The sequence below is a fragment of the Microcaecilia unicolor genome, chromosome 3 (assembly GCF_901765095.1).
Source record: "Microcaecilia unicolor chromosome 3, aMicUni1.1, whole genome shotgun sequence".
NCBI lineage: Eukaryota > Metazoa > Chordata > Amphibia > Gymnophiona > Siphonopidae > Microcaecilia > Microcaecilia unicolor.
The window spans coordinates 82,309,010-82,331,422 of record NC_044033.1 but is presented as its reverse complement, the minus strand read 5'-3'; the positions used below and the strand labels follow the sequence as shown (position 1 = coordinate 82,331,422).

The window sequence follows — 22,413 nt, the reverse complement described above, 5'->3', positions numbered from 1 at the left end:
GGGAGTTGAGACATGGCCATTCATCAGTCATCTCTCCTGGTTGCATTTAGAGAGCACTTACATGGCTTACCATGGGGTAGAGGCGGGGTATGTATGAGAGAGGGAATTCACTTAGATTAATGTTTGATATGGAGGGAGGGTGGTTTGGTTTATTTTTTTCCTTTTTATGCTATGGTTTTTCTTTTTACAAGTAAAATTAAAAGGAAAAAATGTTTTCTTTGGAAACCAATGTTTTGATTATGTTATGTCAGCACTGTTTCTTATATTACCTTTGTCATAAGTAACGTGGGATCCAATATATGTTTGTATTGTTGAGTTTGCTCATATTGCTGCTCTTATTGTTTGCTCTTATTGTTGAGTATTGAACTAAAGGATTTCTATAAATTAGAAAAAAAAAGCCAACACATTTGTCCTAGTTTGTAAGAGGGAAGTTGTCTCTGTAAAAAACAAAACAAAAAAGCCCTTGTTATGTGAATATTGTTGGTTCTTTGCAGTCTGTGATACTTTTTATTAGACAAATGTAAGAGCTACCCAAGGAAGCTGAAGTACCACAAACTTTCAAGACCACACACATGAATTCTTCAGCGCGAATAAAGTTTGATTATATCAGTTCAGCAAGAAGTACCCACACAGAGCCTCTAGATGTCAGCAAATTCAATTCTTTGGAATGTGGATATTTGTGTGAACAAAATGAAACATTATCGAGGATGATAAACTTCCTTTAAGAATGTTTGACACTTTTTTATATTATGCATTTGCATTATATAACAACACAATATAAATCTTTAATAATATTCATATTAAATACAGAGTTATTTTCCTATGGAATGTTTTCCATTTCAGACGTCATTGGAAATGAAATCTGTTTTTGTACTTTATTTACAATAATTTTGACGGATATTTGAACTAATGTTTAGTATTCTAGATATATCTGAAGCTAATACCTGCAAAATGTTTGTTTTTTGAAAATATTATACTGTCTTCCAGAGATGTAGAGGTCAACATTCAGCGGAGTGACTGCTGCTTAAAGATAGCTGGATAAGTTATCCAAATAACCTTAATGTATTTTTTGGTTATATTATTCATTTATGATAGACCGCTGATTATGGAGTCCTAACATTAAACAGATAGGTTACCTATTTAAGCTACAACAGCTATTTAACTGGCTCTACTGAATCAGATAAAAAGCCCCATTTTACACAGGGCACCTACATTAGAAATGGAATATCCAAATTAGGATATTTTATAACTTCCAGCCTATTTTTATTTATGTAAAAGACTTTATTCCACCTAAAAACAAAGCGGATTACACATAACACACACAATAAAATATAACAAAAATACAATTTAGAATTTCCTACCACAAAACTCACAAAAGACAATTCTCAGCAAAACATTGTAAAAAAAAAAAAAGTCCACTGAGAATAGATCCTTTTGTAAAATGATGTGCAAGAGCACATGGATATTTTCTGGCATGTACAATGGGGACAGCTGTTTTACAGGAAACCATATATTTAGAAAAAGAGATGCATCACTTGACAACGTCTACCTATAAACACTAGTGCTTAGACATGTGTTAAGTTTTCTAAAGAAACATGTATAAGTACCAGAGCTTACATTTGTAAATGACAGTTTTCACAAATCTACAATTAAGGAGTCAGGTTCCTAAAGTCCAACTGTTACATTTTTGCGGTCATCTTAAAAACAGAAGGTTAATTACAATTGCCTCTTCAATCACTCCTATAAATCCCTGGCTGAAATGAGCAGTTTGTTGACACTTATGCATGCTTTGGAGGAGATGCAAGAGCCATCAAGGGAACAATTTCTAAATATAAGTGTATTCCGATGCAAAATCAGGACCATATAATTTTTTTGATCACTCAAACCACACCCAGAACACCCCCCCCCCTAATGAATTTCTGCAGTAAGAGTGTGCAAGTCACATACTTCATTTTCTTTAATTTCCTATGTTATTTATGGAATGTTTTTATTTCATTCAGGGGTTTAAAATTTTTTGTTTGTTTGTTTTGAGGGTAATGTACACTATTGCACAAATTATTGTTCAATAGTGTGCCCTATTACTCAATCGTGCAATACTATTCCTTAGGGGCCTTTTTAATAAGCAGCTGTAGGATCTACGCGCATGCAGCAAGCACCCAAATGAGACAACCGCCAGACCCCCCCCCCCCGGTGGTAATTTCAGATTTGGCGCTCATCCATAATGCCTGGATATGTCATTTATTTATTTCCTCCCATGTGTACCGTTTCCAGTTGTAATCAGCAGTTGGCTCGCACCGACCGGTCACCGCACGTCTAGTGCATGAGCCCTTACCCGCTAGATCAATAGGTGGCATTAAGGGCTCAGGCCGGTTTTAGACGCGTGCTAGTTTCAGTTTTACCGCATGCCCTTTTTCCATCACATTAAAAAAACTTTTTGCAGACGCGGTACAAACTGGCCCTGTGCACGCCTAATACACATGCCTACACTGCCGCAGGCCATTTTTTTTTACTGCGGCTTAGTAAAAGGGCCCCTCAGTTGGGTGCCTATGGATAAAGGGCCAAATTCTATATATGGCGCCTAAAAAATCAGCACAGAAACGTTTCTGCCTCAGCATATTCTATAAGCGGTGCCTAGATTTAGGCGTGGTGTATAGAATATGCTTAGTTGATATCCTAGCGCCTAAAATCTACCCACCTCCATTTACACCAATGAAAACATGGCATCAATCCCAGCAAGTAGATTTAGGCACAGAGAGCCATATTCCATAACAGTGTCTATTTCTCCACCTATAACCACGCCCCTTTTTGTCTGAATGCATTAAAATTTAGGCGCTCTGCATTACAGAATATGTTTAGTGATTTGTGCACATAAGTTCTAATTATTGTCAATTAGTGCTCATTAGTGCTTGTTAAGTGCTGTTAACAATGCTGATTGGCTTGATAAGCTAATTAAGTTACACACGCTGTTATAGAATCCACTTAGATTTCAGCGCGGAATGCTAGTCATGCTATATAGAATCCGGGGGAAAGAGTGTGCATTCTTTATCAAAAGTACACAATTTTTATAACACAGGATTAAAATAAAATTTTGGATCTTTCCCTGTCATGTTGGCTTAAAAATGAGAATGAAATAACAGCATTTGCAAATAGATAATAGTTCATTGTAAAATCGGCTTTTAGATGTGTACATGCCACTATTTAAATATATACCTGCCAAGCAATAGTTCCAAAATGACCTCCAAAGTTATCCAGATACTGCTGAAAACTAGCACTATCTAGATAAAATTTTTCCTTGCCTCTGGAACATCTTCTATCCCTCCTCTTAAATGCATAACTGTTGACCAACCATCAAGATATCCAGCCAAAAGACATGTGGTAGGCGGCCCCAAATTTTCAGCCTTAATGATTCATATGGTTAACTCCAAAATTTACCATATAATTCATTTTGAATATCAATCTCATAGTGTTTTTGCACAGTAGCAAAACAGTTTAGGAGGGGTATGATAGAAACACTTAAATGCCTAAAAATATAAATGAACATGAAGTAAACCTTTTTCCTGGGGAAAACCTGCTCTGGAATATGAGATCATTGTATGAGGCCCCGAGGAGACAGAGTCAAGCAAGACTGGTGCAACCTGGTAAGCAAGGTAAGCGTTGCTACAGGGTACTAAATAGGAAAACAGCCCCTTGCCAAACTTACCTTCCATACCATGGTGGTGCTATGCCCATGCTCCTCAAGTCATGCCTACACCCTCTGACAGGAAGACTTCAGAGGTGCAGAACTGGTAGCACTGGAATGTGGAATGTGGGCCTGTGTTAGAAGACCCCATTCCTTGCTGATTTCTTCCAGCCTAGATAGAGGTAAGGTGGCAGAATGGTAAGGGTGCGGAGGGCCAGCAGGGAGTAGGGAAAGATTCATGAGATATGGAGAGGGAGAGTGCTGATTCAAATATTGCAGGGGGCATTGGAAATCCTAACTCTGTTCCTTATGTCAAGAGTAATATCAGAAAATATTTCCTCCAGGAAAGAGTACTGAATGAATGAAACAGTGGACACCTTATCTGCCTCAGTGTTTCTGTGTAAAAACTGACAATGCTAGGCAGCTGGGGGCTGTGATGAAGTTGACGTCAAGGAGTGGACGGTAACCAGTGAAGTGCCATGATCATCAGTCCCGGCTTTAGTTCTATGCTGTGCTTTCATAAATATTATTGCAGAGGGAGTGGAGGGCAACATGCTTCTTCATAGGTTAATCTAAGATATGTAGCCATGTATGTTTACACTTGGAAACGGGTTAAAAAAATGATAAAGTGTTTGGAAAAGCTAACGGGCAGATCAAAAGTGTAGCAAATGAAATTACTGCAAATAGTTACTAAACATAGATGTGGACTGTACAGCAGTAAAACAGTTTATCAGCAGCACTATATAGATAGTGTTAACAAAAATTGCCTCCAAATTCTCTAACACTATCCAGATAGGGCCAGTACAGAGCGGAAGCATTTTACCTAGAAATACATAGAGTAGCGATATTCATCTGCTATGCATTATTTTATAAAAGAGCAAGCTAGTTCATACAGGGACATGTTTATTGACACGTGTTAAGCATTTGCCTTGGGGTTAAATACACCATAACTACTTGCATGTGCTACCATGCAGTAAAGACTATAGCGTGGTAAAAATCCTGAGGTAAGTGCTAAACCTGGGTTGAGGCAGGATTGGGAAGGTCTTGAGCATGGCCATCAATCACAGCTATCATGTATGTATGTATGTAACTGTGTGGTAGCTGTTCTGACAGCCAATAGCGCATCTGCATTTAACATCATCCCAAGAGAGTAGAGACTGTGATAGCAAAGTGGACAGGAGCAATTGGACAGACTAGAGAGGCCAAGAGTAGGGGTGTGTATTTTTGCTTCGCTGTAGTGCACACTATTTCATGTAGTGCTCACTAATTTAAGGGGGCATTATGGGGCTCAGCCATGGTTCTATCTGGATAGTGTTGGAGCATTTGGAGAGAATATTCATTGGCCTTAAGTGTAGCCATGCTTCCAGCAGTCCAATAGAACAGCTGCTGATCAAAGATACTTGAAAATAATTGTGGCCATGATTCTCCCTAATCTGCTCCCCACCCTCACCCCAACAGTAATCCCAACATATGGCTCCCACAAGATAAATCCCATGAAGGAAAGTTTCCCAAGATTAGTCTTTGCAAGTCTCCCCACCTTTGAGATAAGCCCACTAATCAAGACCCCATAGATTAGTCCCCGATCAAGACCCCACCCAAGATGAGTCTTGCTAAGATACACCTCCTCAATATGTCCTCCCAACAGAAGCCCCAAAAGAACATACTCCTTCCATCTGTCCACCTAGGGTCTCCCTCATGGTTTAATGGGCCAAGGTTAAAGTGTTCCCCCTCCACTCTCATTATTGAGCTGCTAGGTTTAAAGTGGCAATTATGACTCCTAGCAGTCCCAGTACTACTGTTAGGGGTCATCTTGCCATATAAGATTGCCCTTGTATGGCAGGATGACCCCTACCAGTAGTACCCTAGCAGGGTGACTACTACTAGGGCAAATAGCTGCCATTTTGAATTCTGGTGGCTCTAAGATGGGAGTGAAAGGGAACACTTCTATCCTTGTCCATTAGACTACCAAGGAGATGGCCAGGCCAGGTGACTCATGGGAGGAGTGATCACTAGTTGGTGAGGTTCAATATTTAGACAGGTGTAGAGAGGGTTGTTCTGACCTCTGACAGCCTTTCCCTGATTGTAATGTGGCTCTGGGGTGGGTGTGACACTTTTTCTGTCATTCTCACTGTAGAGTCACATGAGCATTGCATTGTGGGGGGTGTAGTTATCAGGCAATCTGACTTCACTAGCCTGTCAGCATAGAACTGTTAAATGATTGGTTATGCTGTTGCTAGTTGGCAGGCTCTGTTCCCATCGGTGGTTTTCCCCATGCTCACTGGGTCAGAGTCTCTAGCGTTAGAATGCGCTAAAAACACTAGCGCGGGACTTAGTAACAGGGCCCTTAGTGTGCAGTATGTGTGCCTAAGCTTTGTGATAATGTTGATATCCAAATAAATAATAATAATACATACCTAGAAAAGAAATACATAAATGTTTTAAAATCCTACCTTTTCAATACCTGTCACAGTGTAGGCATGAGCTTGAACCAGACCATTTTCCAATACTTCATTACTAGAACCTTCCTAAAAATAAAAAAACAGAAAAAATGACTAAATTACTATGTTGTAAACAAAGCAGTAAGGAAATGCAGTAACTACTCATCAAAAAGTATGATTTTGTTACTTCTTCCTTTCACCCAAGTTCATCTACTTTTATCTTGGGTCCTTGGTTTCTTTGCCTCTCTTCTGGCATCCTCATTTTCTGTGGGCTTCATGGTACCTTTCTCTTTGTCTGGGTTCCACAATTGTCAATATTCGGCTGGCAGCAGTAAACTTGTTTTTAAAAGTTGTCAGCTAAATTAGACCTGGATAATTAATGCTGGGCCCTGGTATTGAATATACAGTTCTGACTGGACTCCTGCTGAATATCAGCCGAGACCTGCATAAGTGGCTCTGTCATTTTCTGTCTCTCCCTGCTGATTCCAACACCCCCTCCCGAACCCCCCAATTGATTCTGACTCCCCTTCCAAAACATCCCTCCAAGATGGACCCTCCAAGATCCCCCCTCTACCACCTTTGGAACCTACCAACATCTTTGGTAGTCTGGGGGGGGGGGGGGGGGGGCTTTCAGACAGGAGCAATCCCCACTCACTCCTACCCCTAGCGGTTGCCCATCTTAAAATGGATGCTGCGAGCTCCAGCAGTAGTCAGCTTTCCATACCCTCTCCCTAGGGCTCTTCTGCTTTAGTGGTAACCTTATCTGCCCCTTCAGATTAGTTGGTTGCCTTTTCCCATCCATCATGTTTTTTGCTTCATAGCCTCTCTTTCTCATTATGTGATATGCTATGCTGCTATATCCTTTGACGCTGTAGCTTTCTTCTCCAGCTCTCCTGGTTTCCTTTGTGTTTCCTATGAATCTGTCTGCTTGCCTCTACTTTCTCCAGACTTTTAGCTGGATTTTCTATTTCTTCAGACTCTTTCCTCTGCTTGACTTCCTGATTATTCCCATAACAATGTACATGAAACAGTGGTTAACCAATATTTTGCCCAACATAGCATCATCAAATAGAGAGTTTAGGGATGTGGATAATTTTGGCCACTCCAACCAAAAAGAGTACTGTTGCCCCTGGAATCTGAAGAAGATACACAGTGAGATCCAAACTCAGTTCAGTTCTATTACTAACTTTATGAATTTGGACAAAAATTTTAACACCTTCACTGCATGTAAATCTCCCTCATAAATATTCATTGTGGATATCCTGAAAACCTGACTGGCTGGGGTGCCTCCAGGACCAGGTTTGGGAACCATTGTGTTAGCACATAGGTGCCAACTTTTCAAAATTATTGGGGGTGCTACGTCCAATGCAAGTAACTCCTCCCTGGACACATTCAAAGATTTTTCTCAATATTGGGGAGGTGTTTAAGTACCCACAGAGCCAGCTCCAATGTGTTAGGACATAGGTGTTTCTCCTTCTGAAATGGGGAATGTTTAAACATTCACCAGCCGATATTCAGCTAGTAGCAGACAGTGTTTATTTGTCTTCTGCTGGCGCTAAAACTGGAAATTCAATGACTGGCCCAGTGCAGGCTTCAACACTGAATTTCTGTTTTTATTTTTTTTTTAAGCTGACTAGTGTATGACTGGTTAGTTATTATTCAGACTTAACTGGCTATGGGTTAGTGCATAAAGATAGGACAGCTATTTATGCAGTCCTATTTGTATGCTAAACCTGGCCAGTTAGGTTTGAATATCGGGTCCTAACCGGACTCCACCCCCAGAAAGCCCCTGATATAGCTGGCATGAAGTTCAGCACTAACTGGTCATTTTCAGCGAAGATGGCCGGTTCAGTGTCACTGAAAATGACCAGAAAGCTGCGACCAAGCAAGTTAATCAGTTGGCGGCCATTTCTGGCTGATTAACTGGCTTTGAAGATTGGCCGGTCACTTTTTAGGCCCACTCTAGTCCTGCCCATTCCCAGACCAGGACCCCTTGCCATTTGTACATTCTTCAGTTTTAGACGTGTAAATGCTGGCTTTGTAAAATTGGAACTTAGATGTTTATGCAAGATGAACATTTGGTTTACGCACATGTAAAATGCAAATGGTTCTTCTAAAATAAGCACAAAATGGGAGACAATCTTTAATAAACAGTACTCCTTAATGCACTAACTCATATGTTAATATGTATTAAATTGGTTTAGCAAGCAATAAGGGGGGAATTCTACAACTGGTGTCTCCATTTAGGAGCTCCAAGGAACAAGCAATAGGAGCCTAATGGCATTTGTGCTCCCAGGTTCCCTTCCAGAGTACTAAAAGCCCACCTCTTTAACGCTGCTTTTGACTCCTAACCACTACTCACTTGCCCTGTACCTTTTTATCCCCAACTCCTTAATTCCCTTACCTCTTAGTTGTTCTGTCTGTTTGCCTGTCCTATTTAGACTGTGAGCTCTTTGAGCAGGGACTGTCTTTTCATGTATGGTGTACATGCCTTGTAGCGCTATAGAAGTGATAAGTAGTAGTAGTACTAGCATAACCCAATATCAGTACATCAAACATTTAAGCACTTGAAGAAAAATCCACAATTCCAGAAATAACATGTATAGAATGTTTGTATGTTTGGGAAGCTTGCCAGGTGCCCTTGGTCTGGATTGGCCGCTGTCGTGGACAGGATGCTGGGTTCGATGGACCCTTGGTCTTTTCCCAGTGTGGCATTACTTATGTACTTATGAAGTTATACCAACAACAGACCTGGCATAAATAAATGCTTCTGCCCAACTGTTGTCTCACTTTGAACAGGTATCCCCGATCATTCGCTCACTGCATAAGTTGCCAGTTCACACTCGAGTGTAGTACAAGGTGGCATATTTGATCCACCGAACATTGTACTCTGATTGTATTCCCTGGTACCTTAAAGATGTGATTCAAGAGCATTAGCCTGCTAGATCTTTTGCAGTCTGAGAACTTGACGTTATTGGCAAACATCAAAATGCAAACTGTAAGATATGCTGATACCTGGAATACTGCTTTTTTCGATAGCAGGTCCACAAATTTGGAACAATCTGCCAGGTTACTTGAGATTGTGGAGCAGTAGAAATTAATTTGGTAAAATATTGAAGACATATTCATTTGAACACACATGGAGCTGATGCTTGTGTCTTTATTTTGAACAATGTACTGATCTGTTCTGAGCATATGTTCATTTTTATCTCTTTTATTGTGTATATTGACTTGTCATCCACCTAGTTGTAGGCGGAATAGAAATTTTTAAATAAATAAAATAAAAAATAAAATAACAACAGGTGCCTAAACACAGTAGCCCCACCCATATGTGTGATCCCTTGAGATTACATGTTATGCAGGAGAGTCCCGAGTCGGAAATGCACCCTGTGTGACATGCCCCCTAGCACTTCTGCACCATCCACTATATCGCGGCCCAACAGGGGAGGCAATGGATAGGACTCCATTTTGGTGCTGCCGCCTCCCTGCGCCCTTTGAGGCCTCACCGCCCGCACATACCTCACTATTGATCTGGTACCATGTAAACTAGTCCTGTTGGTACTGTTGTGGGTAGTCCTGTGGGTAGATGCCAGGGGCTCATAAATGTGAATGCCCTTCACATTTTGAAGGGACACTATCGAACTGAATGTGTGCGAATGAATGCATGCTGCAGAATTTTCAGCCAAAATCTAAATAGCTAGATTAAACTTAAGCTGTCATAGCTGGCTAATAGGCATATTTTCGAAAGAGATCGCCGGCGATCTTCCGACACAAATCGGGAGATGGACCGCCATCTCCTAAAACTGGCCAAATCGGTATAATCGAAAGCCGATTTTTGGACACACTCGCCGGCATTCCGTCGCGGAGGCGGACAAACTTCATGGGGGCGTGTCAGCAGGGTAGCGAAGGCGGGACGTGGGCATGCTTACGAGATGGCCGGCTTCAGCTGATAATGGAAAAAAGAAAACCGGTGATGACGAGCATTTGGCCGGTTTTACTTGGTCTATTTATTTTCACGACCAAGTCTCAAAAAGGTGCCCAAATTGACCAGATGACCACCGGAAGGAATCGGGGATGACCTCCCCATACTCCCCCAGTGGTCACCAACCCCCTCCCACCCAAAAAAAAACAACTTTAAAACATTTTTTTGCCAGCCAGCTCCATGACAGCAGTATGCAGGTCACTGGAGCAGATTTAAAGCCAGGTGCACTAAACTGCACGGAAGAGTCCTTCCCTTACTGATCCCTTAGCGAATCGGTAAGGGAAGGGCATGCATGAAGGAAATTGCATGCAAATGAGCTGCTCATTTGCACGCGAATTTCCTTCCCTAGGAGGGGAAGCCAGTTGGCCAGCTCGTAAAAAAAAACGATCTTGCTGACCAGTTATTTTATGACTTACTTGTTCTGGAGTGCTGTATTTTGAGATACTGTTTTGAGAAATGTTCAATAAAGACTTCATACAAATTAAAGAAGTCCCTGACGTTCACTTCCCTGGCTGTTTTTCTCCCTGAACTGGGGAAAATCATAACTGTCTTTGTTCATAGCTTTTTTAGTAGTGAGAGTGGGATTTGAACCAGCTACCTCTATATTACACAACCACTGATGTAACCACTTGGCCAAAGCTCCACTTACTTGGATGTTCCTTCCTTTTTGATTATACCCCTTCAGGTCTCTCTCAGCCAATCACAGTGTGTATAGTTGAGTGGCAGAGAGAGACCTGGAGGGGCATAATCAAAAGGGAGGGACATCCAAATAAGTGGAGCTGTGGCCAAGTGGTTACATCACTGGTCTTGTAATGCAGAGGTGGCTGGTTCAAATCCCACTGTTACTAATAAAAAGCTGTGAGCAAAAACAGGTTTGATTTTCCCTGTTCGGGGAGAAAGACGGCCATTAAGGGACGTGCACCGCAGGGACTTTTTTAAATTTGTGTGGTCTTTATTGAACATTTCTCAAAACAGTATCACAAAATACAGCACTCCAGAACAAGTAAATCATAACATAACTGATTAGCAAGATCTAAATATTCAGAAGTGCCAGTGCACTACGAATGCTGGCCACTCCCACGGCCAAATGCCTTGGATTTGGCTGGTTCCAGTTTCCATTATCGCTGAAAAACAAAGTCGGCCATCTCAAACCCGGCGATCTATAGCATTTGGCCGGCCCCAACCATATTATTGAAACAAAAGATGGCCGGCCATCTTTTTCAATAATACAGTTCCGGACAGCTCTTTGTGGCGCCGCCAAAATAGATGGCCGGCCATCTATTTGACCGGCGCCATTCAATTATGCCCCTCTGTGTTACTGTTGAAAGCCTTTGATGCCTCACTACTTTCTCTTCCTTTCCAATGTTCATGCAGTCCAGGCTTTCAGGCCCTTTGCCCTGCATGTGGCTTCAGTTTTAAAATGTGATGCACTTCATAGCCCCTTTTAAATGCTACAGACATGTAAACCCCCTGGTGGCAGAGCAAGGTATTGCAATGATGGTACCAAATATGTCACAGTGTTTCCCCAAAATGACTCAACACCAACCAGGGAGTTTACCAATAAAAATAAAATATTTTTTTATTATTTGAATTATATTTAAATGCTAATGAAATTTTACCAACTTGCAAATTTAACATATGTATTTCAATTACAGGTTTGTAACACAAATCAGTTTAGAAACATTGGGAGCATTTTCAGATAAGTATAAATATTAGGTACATAAATCATTTAAGCACATTCAATTTTACAAAACACTAGATTCCTTAAACTTTCTTTTCTCCTGTCTTTCAGATTTCCAGAGACCTTCAAGGATCTCAACATGTAAGTTTTCCTCTACTCTTTTTTTCCTTCTTTTAGTTATCTCTCACTTTTTGTTCAGGTTTCCTTTACTATTTTCCCTTATGTGCACTTTTTTAAATAGTTTCAGTCACTTAGCTGCTCTCTTTGTTTTCTCTCTCTGGCTCTCTTGAATGGTGGGTGCCTTTTCTTTCAGGTGATGATCTCCAGCATCAACTTTCTTCCAGTCTTATCCTAGTAACATGTTCTCACCAATACAGCTCCTACCCAACTGCCAGCCTGAGCTGTTTGTCACTCTCCTGAGAGTTCCATCAGCATGCGGAACACTCAGCACATGCACACAGACTACTCAGTTTCACTGCACTGCTCACTGTCTCTACACCAGATCTAGAAGGAGCCAGGTAATCTTTTCAAATTTAACCCATAGGGTTACAGACCTATAAGGTAATATGATTTGAACTTTCTTCCTGGATTTCCAATTCCTTTGAGATTCTGAGCCATTTAAACACGACCACAAGGGAACACCTTGGGTAACCATCTTTCAGTAGTTAGCAGACCATGCACCTAGATCCACCAGACAGAATAAGGGAATTACCTCCAATGCTTTTTGGAGTTTTAACTGTAAGCATATGAAAGTATTTTAGCTTACAGACTGGTTGACTGGCATTCTCATGATCTGCATGAGTGTTTAGTTGTGGGATGGATGAGGTTACAGAAACTTCTTGGCTTTTTTTCCCCTCAAAGTACTGCTCTACTTTGCCTAAATCTTCAACCACAGTTGGTGTTTTACTGCTGGTTTCCTAAGTGAATTCAATGAGCAGCTGCAATAACTCACCCTGTTAGATGTCTGACACACCATCAGAGACTTCGATTTAACGGCCGCTAGAACAATATTCCGGAGGTTGGTAGGGGCATTTTGCAAATCGAACAACATGTTCACACCTCCTGTGAAGTCCACCAAAGCTTCTGAAATTAACCCCCAATGCAGTTTTTGGTAGGAGCCTCTCAATCTGAAGAAGAAAAGGATTACCAGTTCAAATTCCTTCTCTCTTGAAGTCTTTAAAATATCACACACAAACATTTTTTAATGACTACAGGTACAGTAGACACCTCTTTATAGTAGTGGGCCACAGAAAAAATGCTGATCGCATGAATCGGTTGGTATAAAACAAATCTATTTCAACAGGATTTCACAAGCAAAAGGGGAGAATTCACCATTCAACATGCATTTGTCTCCCAGCAATAATCATTAATGTCTAAAAATTCTTAAATATCAGAAACATTTTTTGAAAAGTTTTCCCACTATTTTTTAAACAATTCAGTCAGTTTCTTCCATTCCATTTACGTGCAGCCTTTCCCCGTCCCTTCCCTTCCATCCCATCCATGTGTGTTTCCCTCCTTTCCCTTCCATTCATATGCAGCCTTTCCCCCTCTCCCTTCTTTGCCCTCCTATCCAAGTGCAGCCTTTCCCCCTCTCCCCATCATGCAGCACCTCTCCCTCCTTGCCTCGCCCCCCTCCTCCCACGATGCAGCAGCTCTCTCTTGGTTGGGCAGCAGCAATCCCCAGTCATTGCTGCCCATGCTGGCTCTGAGAATCAAAATGGCGGTTGCGACCTCTCTTGGTAGTCTAGTGAGAGTTCACTGCCACCAGAACTGTGCAACTGGCACGGGAAGCTATGATTGGGGTATTGGTGCTGCCTGACCATATACCAAAGCCCCCTTCTCATAAACTGGGGAAAGCCCCAACTCCCTGGACCTACATTAATCCATTTGGGTAGGCTCAGGGACTTGAGGCTTTCCCCAATGCGTAAGAGGAGGGGGCTTTGGCATAAGGCTTTCACTGGGTGGCAAAGGGGGTATAACAAAGATTTTTGGAGGTGCATTTGCACCCCCTTCCACCCCTGTAGCAACACCTATACTCCCTCCCCCATAGCAGTCCTGAAGAGAAGAGGGCAAATATCAGTACTTCAGGCCTGGGAACCCAGAAGTGAGAGCCAACTGCTAAAGAGAAGGAAGAGGAGGCAGACAGAGAGGATAAAGAATTGCAAGCCAGCTGAAAGTGCTGCAATCAAAGCACCAGGATCAAGAGCAGAAAAAAGCCCCACTGTAGCATTTACATACTTAAAACAGGACACAGCCTGAAAGAATAACAGGCAGACCCAGGACTTTTTTTGAGGGGGTACTTGGGGGTACTAAGTATCAGCACCTTTTCCAATTGTTTGCTAAAATTGACCCATGGACCCCACGTTTTAATGAAAGAACTCAGGCTCTACACACCAATTCTGCCTTGTGATAGATTCTGTGACTGGTTGCCGGGGGCCTGGCTATTGTGGAGTGGATCCCTCAGTGATCACCTCACCCCTGAAGGATGGCCTAGCATTTGAGTACCGGCACCTTTTTTGCTAGATAAAACGAACTGGGCAGCCCAGACACAAAGAGTCCCAAAATTTCTCATGGAGCTGAGACCACTGTGACAAGGAAGTCTGATGAGGGGGAAGTCTGACAACAGAACTGAAGAGCCTCTGTGGGAACATGGGCAGAAGACTAGAAGATTGAAGGATCCCGTAGCACAGAGCTACAACAAGGAACATCAAAGTTCTTATATTCTCATCCCCCTAGTACTACAGAAAGAGGAAGAAACCCCTCCCCCTGATAGGCACCAGAGGTCATAGAGCAGCTCACATCAGAGGAACAAAAAAGCCACCACTCCCCCCACCTACCAGAAGAAAAGGAGGGAAGTCTGACCATTTTTTTGAAGAAGGAAGAAGACGAGTAAACATAGAGAACATAGGAGTCCTTTTAGAAAGGCGCGCTGAAAAATGACTTGTGGTAGTGTAGGTGTGAGTTTTGAGCATGCGCAGATCCATTTTTCAGCGTGCCTCTTTTTTTTTTTTGCCAAAAATGGACGTGCGGCAAAATCAAAATTGCCACATGTCCATTTTGGGTCTGAGACCTTACCACCAGTCATAGACCTAGTGGTAAAGAATTTGAGCAGTAATGACCTACGTGTGTCAGATGCCACTTTACGCGCATCCATTACATGCGGCAGAAAATTAAAAATATGTTTCAGACGCGCGTAGCGTACGTGCGCCAAAATTGAAATTACCACAAGGGCCACATGGTAACCAGGCAGTAACTCCAATTTGGCACGCATTCAACGCGAGTAGGTGTCTATGCGGCTTAGTAAAAGAACCTCATGGTGAGGTATATGTAGAGTGCTAGAATCCTGCAGTATGGTTACCTGTAGAGATTTACAGAGTCTTTACTCTAAATGGTGAGATTTTCCTTATGTCTGACATCAGTGTTGTTACATAAAGCAGTACACAATCATTAGTCTTTCCAGTCTCTTCCAGAAGGAAGATCATTTTTTTAATTTGCATTTACAAGCAATCAATTTACAAACAAGATGAAAAATCACATTATGAAAAGCACACATCAGAAATCTGACATCAAAGAAAAGTCATTCGGACCTAAAAGAAATATATATGTGCTATGAAGTCCATAAATATGAGGAGAAACCAAAAGAAACAGGGCAATATATAAGGAAATAAAGAATATGTATAACGTCTATTTTATTTATTTATTGCATTTGTACCCCACATTTTCCCACCTATTTGCAGGTTCAATGTGGCTTACATAGTACCATCAAAGGCGCTTGCCCAGTCGGTTAATAACAGATACAAGGTTGTAAAGTGATCATATAAGTTAAAATTAGAGGGTCAGAATGGATAAAGATTGCGTGTTGTCCAGTATGATTATAATCTTGTTTTGTTGCTGGATGGGAAGTTTATGTGGGGTCGTTTGGGTAGGCCGTTTTGAAGAGGTTGGTTTTTAGAGATTTCCTGAAGTTCAGGTGGTCGTGTATTGTTTTCACAGTTTTTGGGAGGGCATTCCATAGTTTTGCGCTTATGTAGGAGAAGCCGGAAGCGTAAGTTGTTTTGTATTTCAGTCCTTTGCAATTTGGGTAGTGTAGGTTTAGGTGGGATCTTAACGATTTGGCTTTGTTTCTTATTGGCAGATCTATAAGGTCTGTCATGTATCCTGGGACTACTCCATGTATGATTTTCTGTACTAAGGTGCAGATTTTGAAAGTGATCCGTTCTTTGACTGGGAGCCAGTGCAACTTTTCTCGAAGGGGTTTGGCACTTTCGAAACGTGTTCTGTTGAATATCAGCCTGACTTCTGTATTTTGGGCTGTCTGGAGGTTTTTTTATGAGTTGTTCTTTGCAACCCGCATAAATTCCCGCATAACTCTATATTAACAATTGCTCCTATCTGGAACTTCATTGATCAAATCTATCTGAAGTAATTACTTTGATTGTGTAGCTTCAATAGGAAATTGTAACTGATGTGGCTCAAAGAAAACAGATTTAACTGCAGAGATAATAACCACACACTTGGAAGGGTACCGTAGTTAAGTACCACCTAATGCCACTACACATTGTCTCAAAGCAATTCATTTTTTTTCTTCTCTCCTGAGTGGATCTAGTGAGATCTGGAAATAGTCGAAAAAACAATCTTAAGACAATTTTGAGAAAACACAAAGGTACCCATAAGAATAGCATGGCCTACAACTTTATTCATTAACTTAGGGCCCCGTTTACTAAGTTGCGCTGTAGGTGTGCTAACATTTTAGCATGCACTGGTAGAGACACCCATTATATTCCTATGGATGTCTCTAGCGTTAGCGTGTGCTAAATTTTAGCGCACAGTAAAAAGTTTGCGCACCTACAGCGTAGCTTAGTAAACAGGGCCCTTCATTCATTAAGGGGGCCTTTTACTAAGCTGTGGGAAAAAGGGCCCTGGGTAGTGGTGGGGGCCATTTTTCCCATGTGCCAAGGCCCCTTTTTCTGCAGATGGTAAAAGCCCCCCCCCCTCCCCCAAAAAATGGCCATGTGGCGAGATAACTCTTACCGCATGGCCATGCGGCGAGGAGTCCTTACCGCCACCCATTGAGAAGGCGGTAAGGGCTCCTGTGGTAACCCAGCGATAACCAAGCAGATTACCGCTGGGTTACTGCCGTACTAACCATTCCTGGGGGGTTTTTCCCTTGCAAATGGTGCACGCTCATCTTGGAACTATCACCGGCGGCTTCGAAGGGCTGGCGGTAGTCCCTGTAGAGTGAGCAGTAAGCCTGCATTGGGCTTACCGCCGCTCTATAAAAGGGCCCCTAAAGGACTATTGATTCTTCTATTCTTGAAGGCCCATTTGTGCTTCTTTTTTGTGCTGTTTTTGCTTATGTACCTTTGGACCCTCTCTTCTGCTACCTGAAGTTTAAAAAAAAACAGTTAAGTCTAAACTGTCCTGGGTTAACTCATTTTCTCCCTTCAGGGTCTTTTCACCTCCACTCGCTGCATATGATATTTTTTTTGCTAAAATATAATACAATTTTGAAAAAGGAGGTAAGGCCTCTTTAGGGATATGTAAGACTTCTTCCATTTATTTCTTCAGCAAATCCTCTGAAGACAGAATTGCATGTTTAGGAAAGTTTAAAAAACATATGTTCAGATATCTTGGAATTTTGCAGAACTAATTCTCTAAGCTGCTGGCATTTTATCTTTCAAGAGAACTGCTTGAGTTCTCTGAATATCTATTGTTTGTCCTATCATAGGACAGGTGATTATACAACAAGGTACATACTACCTTGTTACGATTTTCTTTCCTATGATATCAAAATATTAAGGAAGCTTTGGCACATGATACAGGCAATACCAGAATCTGCAGATAAAGATGTATTAGTGTGTCTGTGCTTCCAGATATCTCAGTCTCTCGATGATACTTCTGAGTGTTGTGGCCAAATACACAGAGGTACAATGGGGGGACTTGCTAAATTCTCCCAGAGTTTGGTAAGATTCTAAATTTTGAAAGTTACAGAAAAATTCTGTGTTACTTGCCTTTGCTGGGTCTGTAAGCAAACAAATGTTGCTGAGAGCATTTTCCATCTCACAGATAGGCTGCAGAGAATACCTTCTCCTGCTTTAGACTTAGCCTGGCCTCAGAATGACATCCTATAGTATATCTCCTATCACCTTCTCCCACTACTCCAACCAGAGTTACACCTAATCACACTGACCACCCTTCAACATCTTCTGTCCTTCTGTGACTGTTCTCTTGTGCTTGACTGCTTAAATATTTTAAATTTAAATGCTTTACTTTTTGTCTATTAGATTGTAAGCTCTTTGAGCAGGGACTGTCTTTCTTCTGTGTTTGTACAGCGCTGCGTACACTTTGTAGCGCTCTAGAAATGTTAAATAGTAGTAGTAGTAGTAGTAGATATGTGAAAGCCAGCAAAGGACATAAATACACAAGATTATAAGCTTTCTTGAATTTGTGGATGAATTTGAACTATTGCTAGGGGGAAAAAACTGTTGAGGTTTTGAATGATATTTAGTGACTGTGTATATATATTCCAGGAGGGAATGAAATTTATTTTGCTATTTCTGAGGAGTTTCTATATGCTTTGGTGATAAAAATAATCCTTTTTCTAGCAAAGGTTACATAGGAAGGAATGAAAATCCCATGTATAAGGAATTCACCTTCAAAGCAAAGAAGAGATGTAATAATGGAAGGCTACAATGGATATGGTGCACCAAGAAACCACCCAAAATTAAATTCAGAGCCTGGGAGAAACAAGCTAAATGGAGGGGCAGGATTAACATTAAGTGAGATAGTGATTGGAAAGTCTATTTTTAAAAAGTATTTTTTTGTGTATGTGCCACCAGATTTAAACTTAATGAAAAATGAATTTGTGTTTTACGGCAAAGGCCTAATCCGCACAATACAGTCTTATCATTCTCTGGTGATTGCTGTCTTCCTCGAATAAGGCCAAGAAACCGTGTCATCAGATGCAGCCTGGAGACTGGGTCTATGTGAAAGTTTGTCCAGGAAAAGAACTGCTTTGAGCCAAAGTTCAGAGGATCCTATCAAGCGTTCCTGACTACCTATGTGATTGAGTACAAAGAGATCCCTTCCCAATCACACAACTTTCACTGCCAGAGAGAAGAAAACAGTACCATTGCCACCACTGTGAATAACACTTGTGGAGCATTTAAGAAGTGCCATCTTCCCAGAGAATTTAAGAGATGGGTGAAAATGTTGACTAAGGCCTGAAGATCTGCAGACAGGTAAAGGATCAAATCCTGATGAACTTTTGCTACCAAGGACTGGAAGGAACTGATTCCTTCGCGAAACTGATATTAATAGTAAGAGGCATTACCTTATTTGTTTTTGTGCTATACCTAATTATTCACTGGTTGATTGACGCCAAATATAGGGCCCTGTTTACTAAGCAGCATTATAGGTGCATTAACATTTTTAATGCGTGATAACCATGCACGTGCCTACAATATCCCTATAGGCGCGTGTAGGGTTATTGTAGGCATTTTTTGTCACGTGGACAGCGCTAGGCATATTCTGTAAACTGCTCAGTAAACACCAATGAAAAGCTGGTGTAAATGCCTACACTTAACTTTAGGTACAGAATGGGTTATTCTATAACGCTGTATGTAAATTTTAGGAATGCCCATGATCTGCCCATGCTCCTCCCATGCACATGCTTATTTTTGAGATCCATATGGTACGCAACTACTTTATAGAATACACTTAGGGCCCTGTTTACTAAGGTGCGCTAGCGTTTTTAGTGTGTGCTAAAAATTTGTGCATGCTAATGCTAGAGATACCCATAGGAATATAAATGCGTCTCTAGCGTTAGCGCGTGCTAAAAACACTAGTACGCCTACAGCATGGCTTAGTAAATAGGACTCTTAGTGAGTAGTAGGCATAAATTCTAATTAGTGCCGATTAATGCCAATAATTGCTTGTTAGCCAATTGAGTTGTGCACGCTAATCAGAATATGCCCAGATTTACACGCACAACTCTAGTCGCACTATATAGAATTTGCTGTTTAATGCGTCAAATTGTGAGATTTATGTTTAAGATTCTGAGCCCCTTTTACTAAGCCCAACGCACGCCAAAATGGACTTACCGCCCGAGTACTGCACGGCTCTTGCAGTAATTCCATTGTTGGCGCACGTCCAATACGCGCATCTAAAAAATATTTTTTTATTTTCTGGCGCATGTAGCGGATCCACGCCAAGTGGCATCTGATGCGCATAGGTCATTACCATAGGTCTATGGCTGGCGGTAAGGTCTGAGACCCATAATGGACGCGCAGCAATTTTGATTTTGCCGCATGTCCATTCTTGACAAAAAAAAGAGGCCTTTTTTACAGGTGCGCTAAAAAATAATTCTGCGAATGCCCAAAACCCATGCCTACACTACCGAAAGCCATTTTTAGCGCACCTTCGTAAAAAGACCCCTCTATTTGGCAAGAGTTAGTTGTCATTTACCCAGGTAAATGAGGTATTTGAGAAAGCTGTTCGCCAGTAATCTATGGTATTGATTTGACTGGAACTGCTCCAGAAAGGTGCCACTCTAGGCAACTGTCTAGTCTAGGCTAAATTTGTTTGTATGCTTTGCTTTAACCACATAAGAGATAAGATTGCTCACACTAGGACCATTACCTGATTAATAAGCTTCCTTGAAAGCAGAGGCACCACTAATCCTGAGTATCTTATCCCAAGTCAATTGAATTTTAGCAGTGTTTTCCCCATGAGACCTATGTGGACAAATAAGGAATTATGCAGAAGATAGGTTACGTGGAGGGGCATAATCGAACGAAAACGTCTATCTCCATGGGCGTTTATCTCCGAGAACGGGTCTATGAAGGGGCGGACTGAACCGTATTTTCGAAAAAAATAGACGTCCATGTTTTATTCGACAATTTGTGAGCTGGGCGTTTTTGTTTTTCAGTGATAATGGAAAATGAAAGCGCCCAGCTCAAAAATGAATAAATCCAAGGCATTTGTTCGTGGGAGGGGCCAGGAGTCGTAGTGCACTGGTCCCCCTCACATGCCAGGACACTAACCGGGCACCCTAGGGGGCACTTTTACAAAAACAAAAAAAAAAGGTAAAAGAGCTCCCAGGTGCATAGCACCCTTCCCTTGTGTGTTGAGCCCCCCAAATCCCCCTCAAAACCCACTGCCCACAAGTCTACACCATTACTATAGCCCTAAGGGGTGAAGGAGGGCACCTACATGTGGGTATAGTGGGTTTGGGGGGGTTGGACGACTAAGCATTAAGCAGCACAATTGTAACAGGTGGGGGGGGGATGGGCCTGGGTCCACCTGCCTGAAGTCCACTGCACCCCCTAACAACTGCTCCAGGGACCTGCATACTGCTGCCAGGGAGGTGGGTATGACATTTGAGGGTGAAAATAAAAAGTTGTGACACATCAGTTTTTTGTGGTGGGAGGGGGTTAGTGACCACTGGGGGAGTCAGGGGAGGTCATCCCCGATTCCCTCTGGTGGTAATCTGGTCATTTAGGGCACTTTTTGGGGCCTTATTCGTGAAAAAACAGGGTCCAGGAAAAGTGCCCTAAATTCTAGCTACAAACGCATACTTTTTTTCCATTATCGGCAAAAGGTGCCCATCTCTGTTCGGGTGATAACCATGCCCCAGTCCCGCCTTCACCACGCCTCTGACACGCCCCCGTCAACTTTGTATGCTTCCGCGATGGAGTGCAGTTGAAAACGTCCAAGTTTGGCTTTCGATTATACCGTGTTATTCGTTTTTGGGAGATAAACGCCTGTCTCCCGATTTAGGTCACAATATAGGCGTTTTTGTCTTTCGATTATAAGCTGGATAAAGCTCCATACTAATACATTTCTTCTATGATAGGAATTAGAAAGGAAGTAAAGCTCCCAATATCTGTAAGTGTAGGTTATTGGAATATTTTCTGAGAAAAGATGACAGATCTGTAGTGTTTGCGAGTACTATGACTGCCCAAATAATAAGATTGGTCCCCATTCACACGTGTCCCATCAAAGGACAGTTTTTTCATTAAGCAGTTAAGAGACAGCTTGAAGAGTCCAGAGATATTTATTTATTTATTACATTTGTATCCCACATTTTCCTGCATAGCAGTAGGCTCAATGTGGCTTACAGGTTCCGGAGAGGAGAGTACCAACTCCGGGAATATATACAGAGTGGTAGAGTAACAGTAGGTGCAAGGAAGCTGATAAAGTTCCAGAAAAGAGAATACAATTCTGGGGCGAATATATAGTAGCATATAGAGAGAATTAATCCCAATGAAGCTGATAAGTCTCCGGGGATGGAACTACAGCTTCTAGTGAGCAATACAGAGTAGGATAAGGGTAGAAGTACACTTAATTATAACTGGAGTGATAAAATTTGTACAGTTTGAAGTAATAGAATTATGTGGAAGGGGTATTGTTCATTTCTTAGTTCGATAGATGTGATGCATTGTTCATGAATTAGTTCGGGTCTGCTGGGTAGGCTTTCCGGAAGAGGTGAGTCTTGAGGTCTTTCAGAATTTTAGATGGGTGTTCACATTTCTAATGTTTCTAGGTAATGCATTCCACAGCTGGGTGCAAATGTAGGAAAAGCTGGATGCATACGTTGATTTGTATTTTAGTCCTTTACAGTTTGGGTAAT

At 41.7% G+C, this 22,413-nt stretch overlaps 1 protein-coding gene across 1 annotated transcript in view; it reads right to left on the bottom strand.

Moving 5' to 3' along the window:
- The window catches only part of LOC115465566 (calpain-14-like), a 208,611-nt gene that overhangs the window by 110,966 nt on the left and 75,232 nt on the right, over positions 1-22,413 (bottom strand). Inside the window, exons 5-6 of the mRNA XM_030196116.1 lie at positions 12,733-12,907; positions 6,130-6,204 (exon numbers count right to left, since the gene is read on the bottom strand). Coding sequence (XP_030051976.1) covers positions 6,130-6,204; positions 12,733-12,907 — 250 coding nt within the window. The remainder of the gene's footprint in view (positions 1-6,129; positions 6,205-12,732; positions 12,908-22,413) is intronic.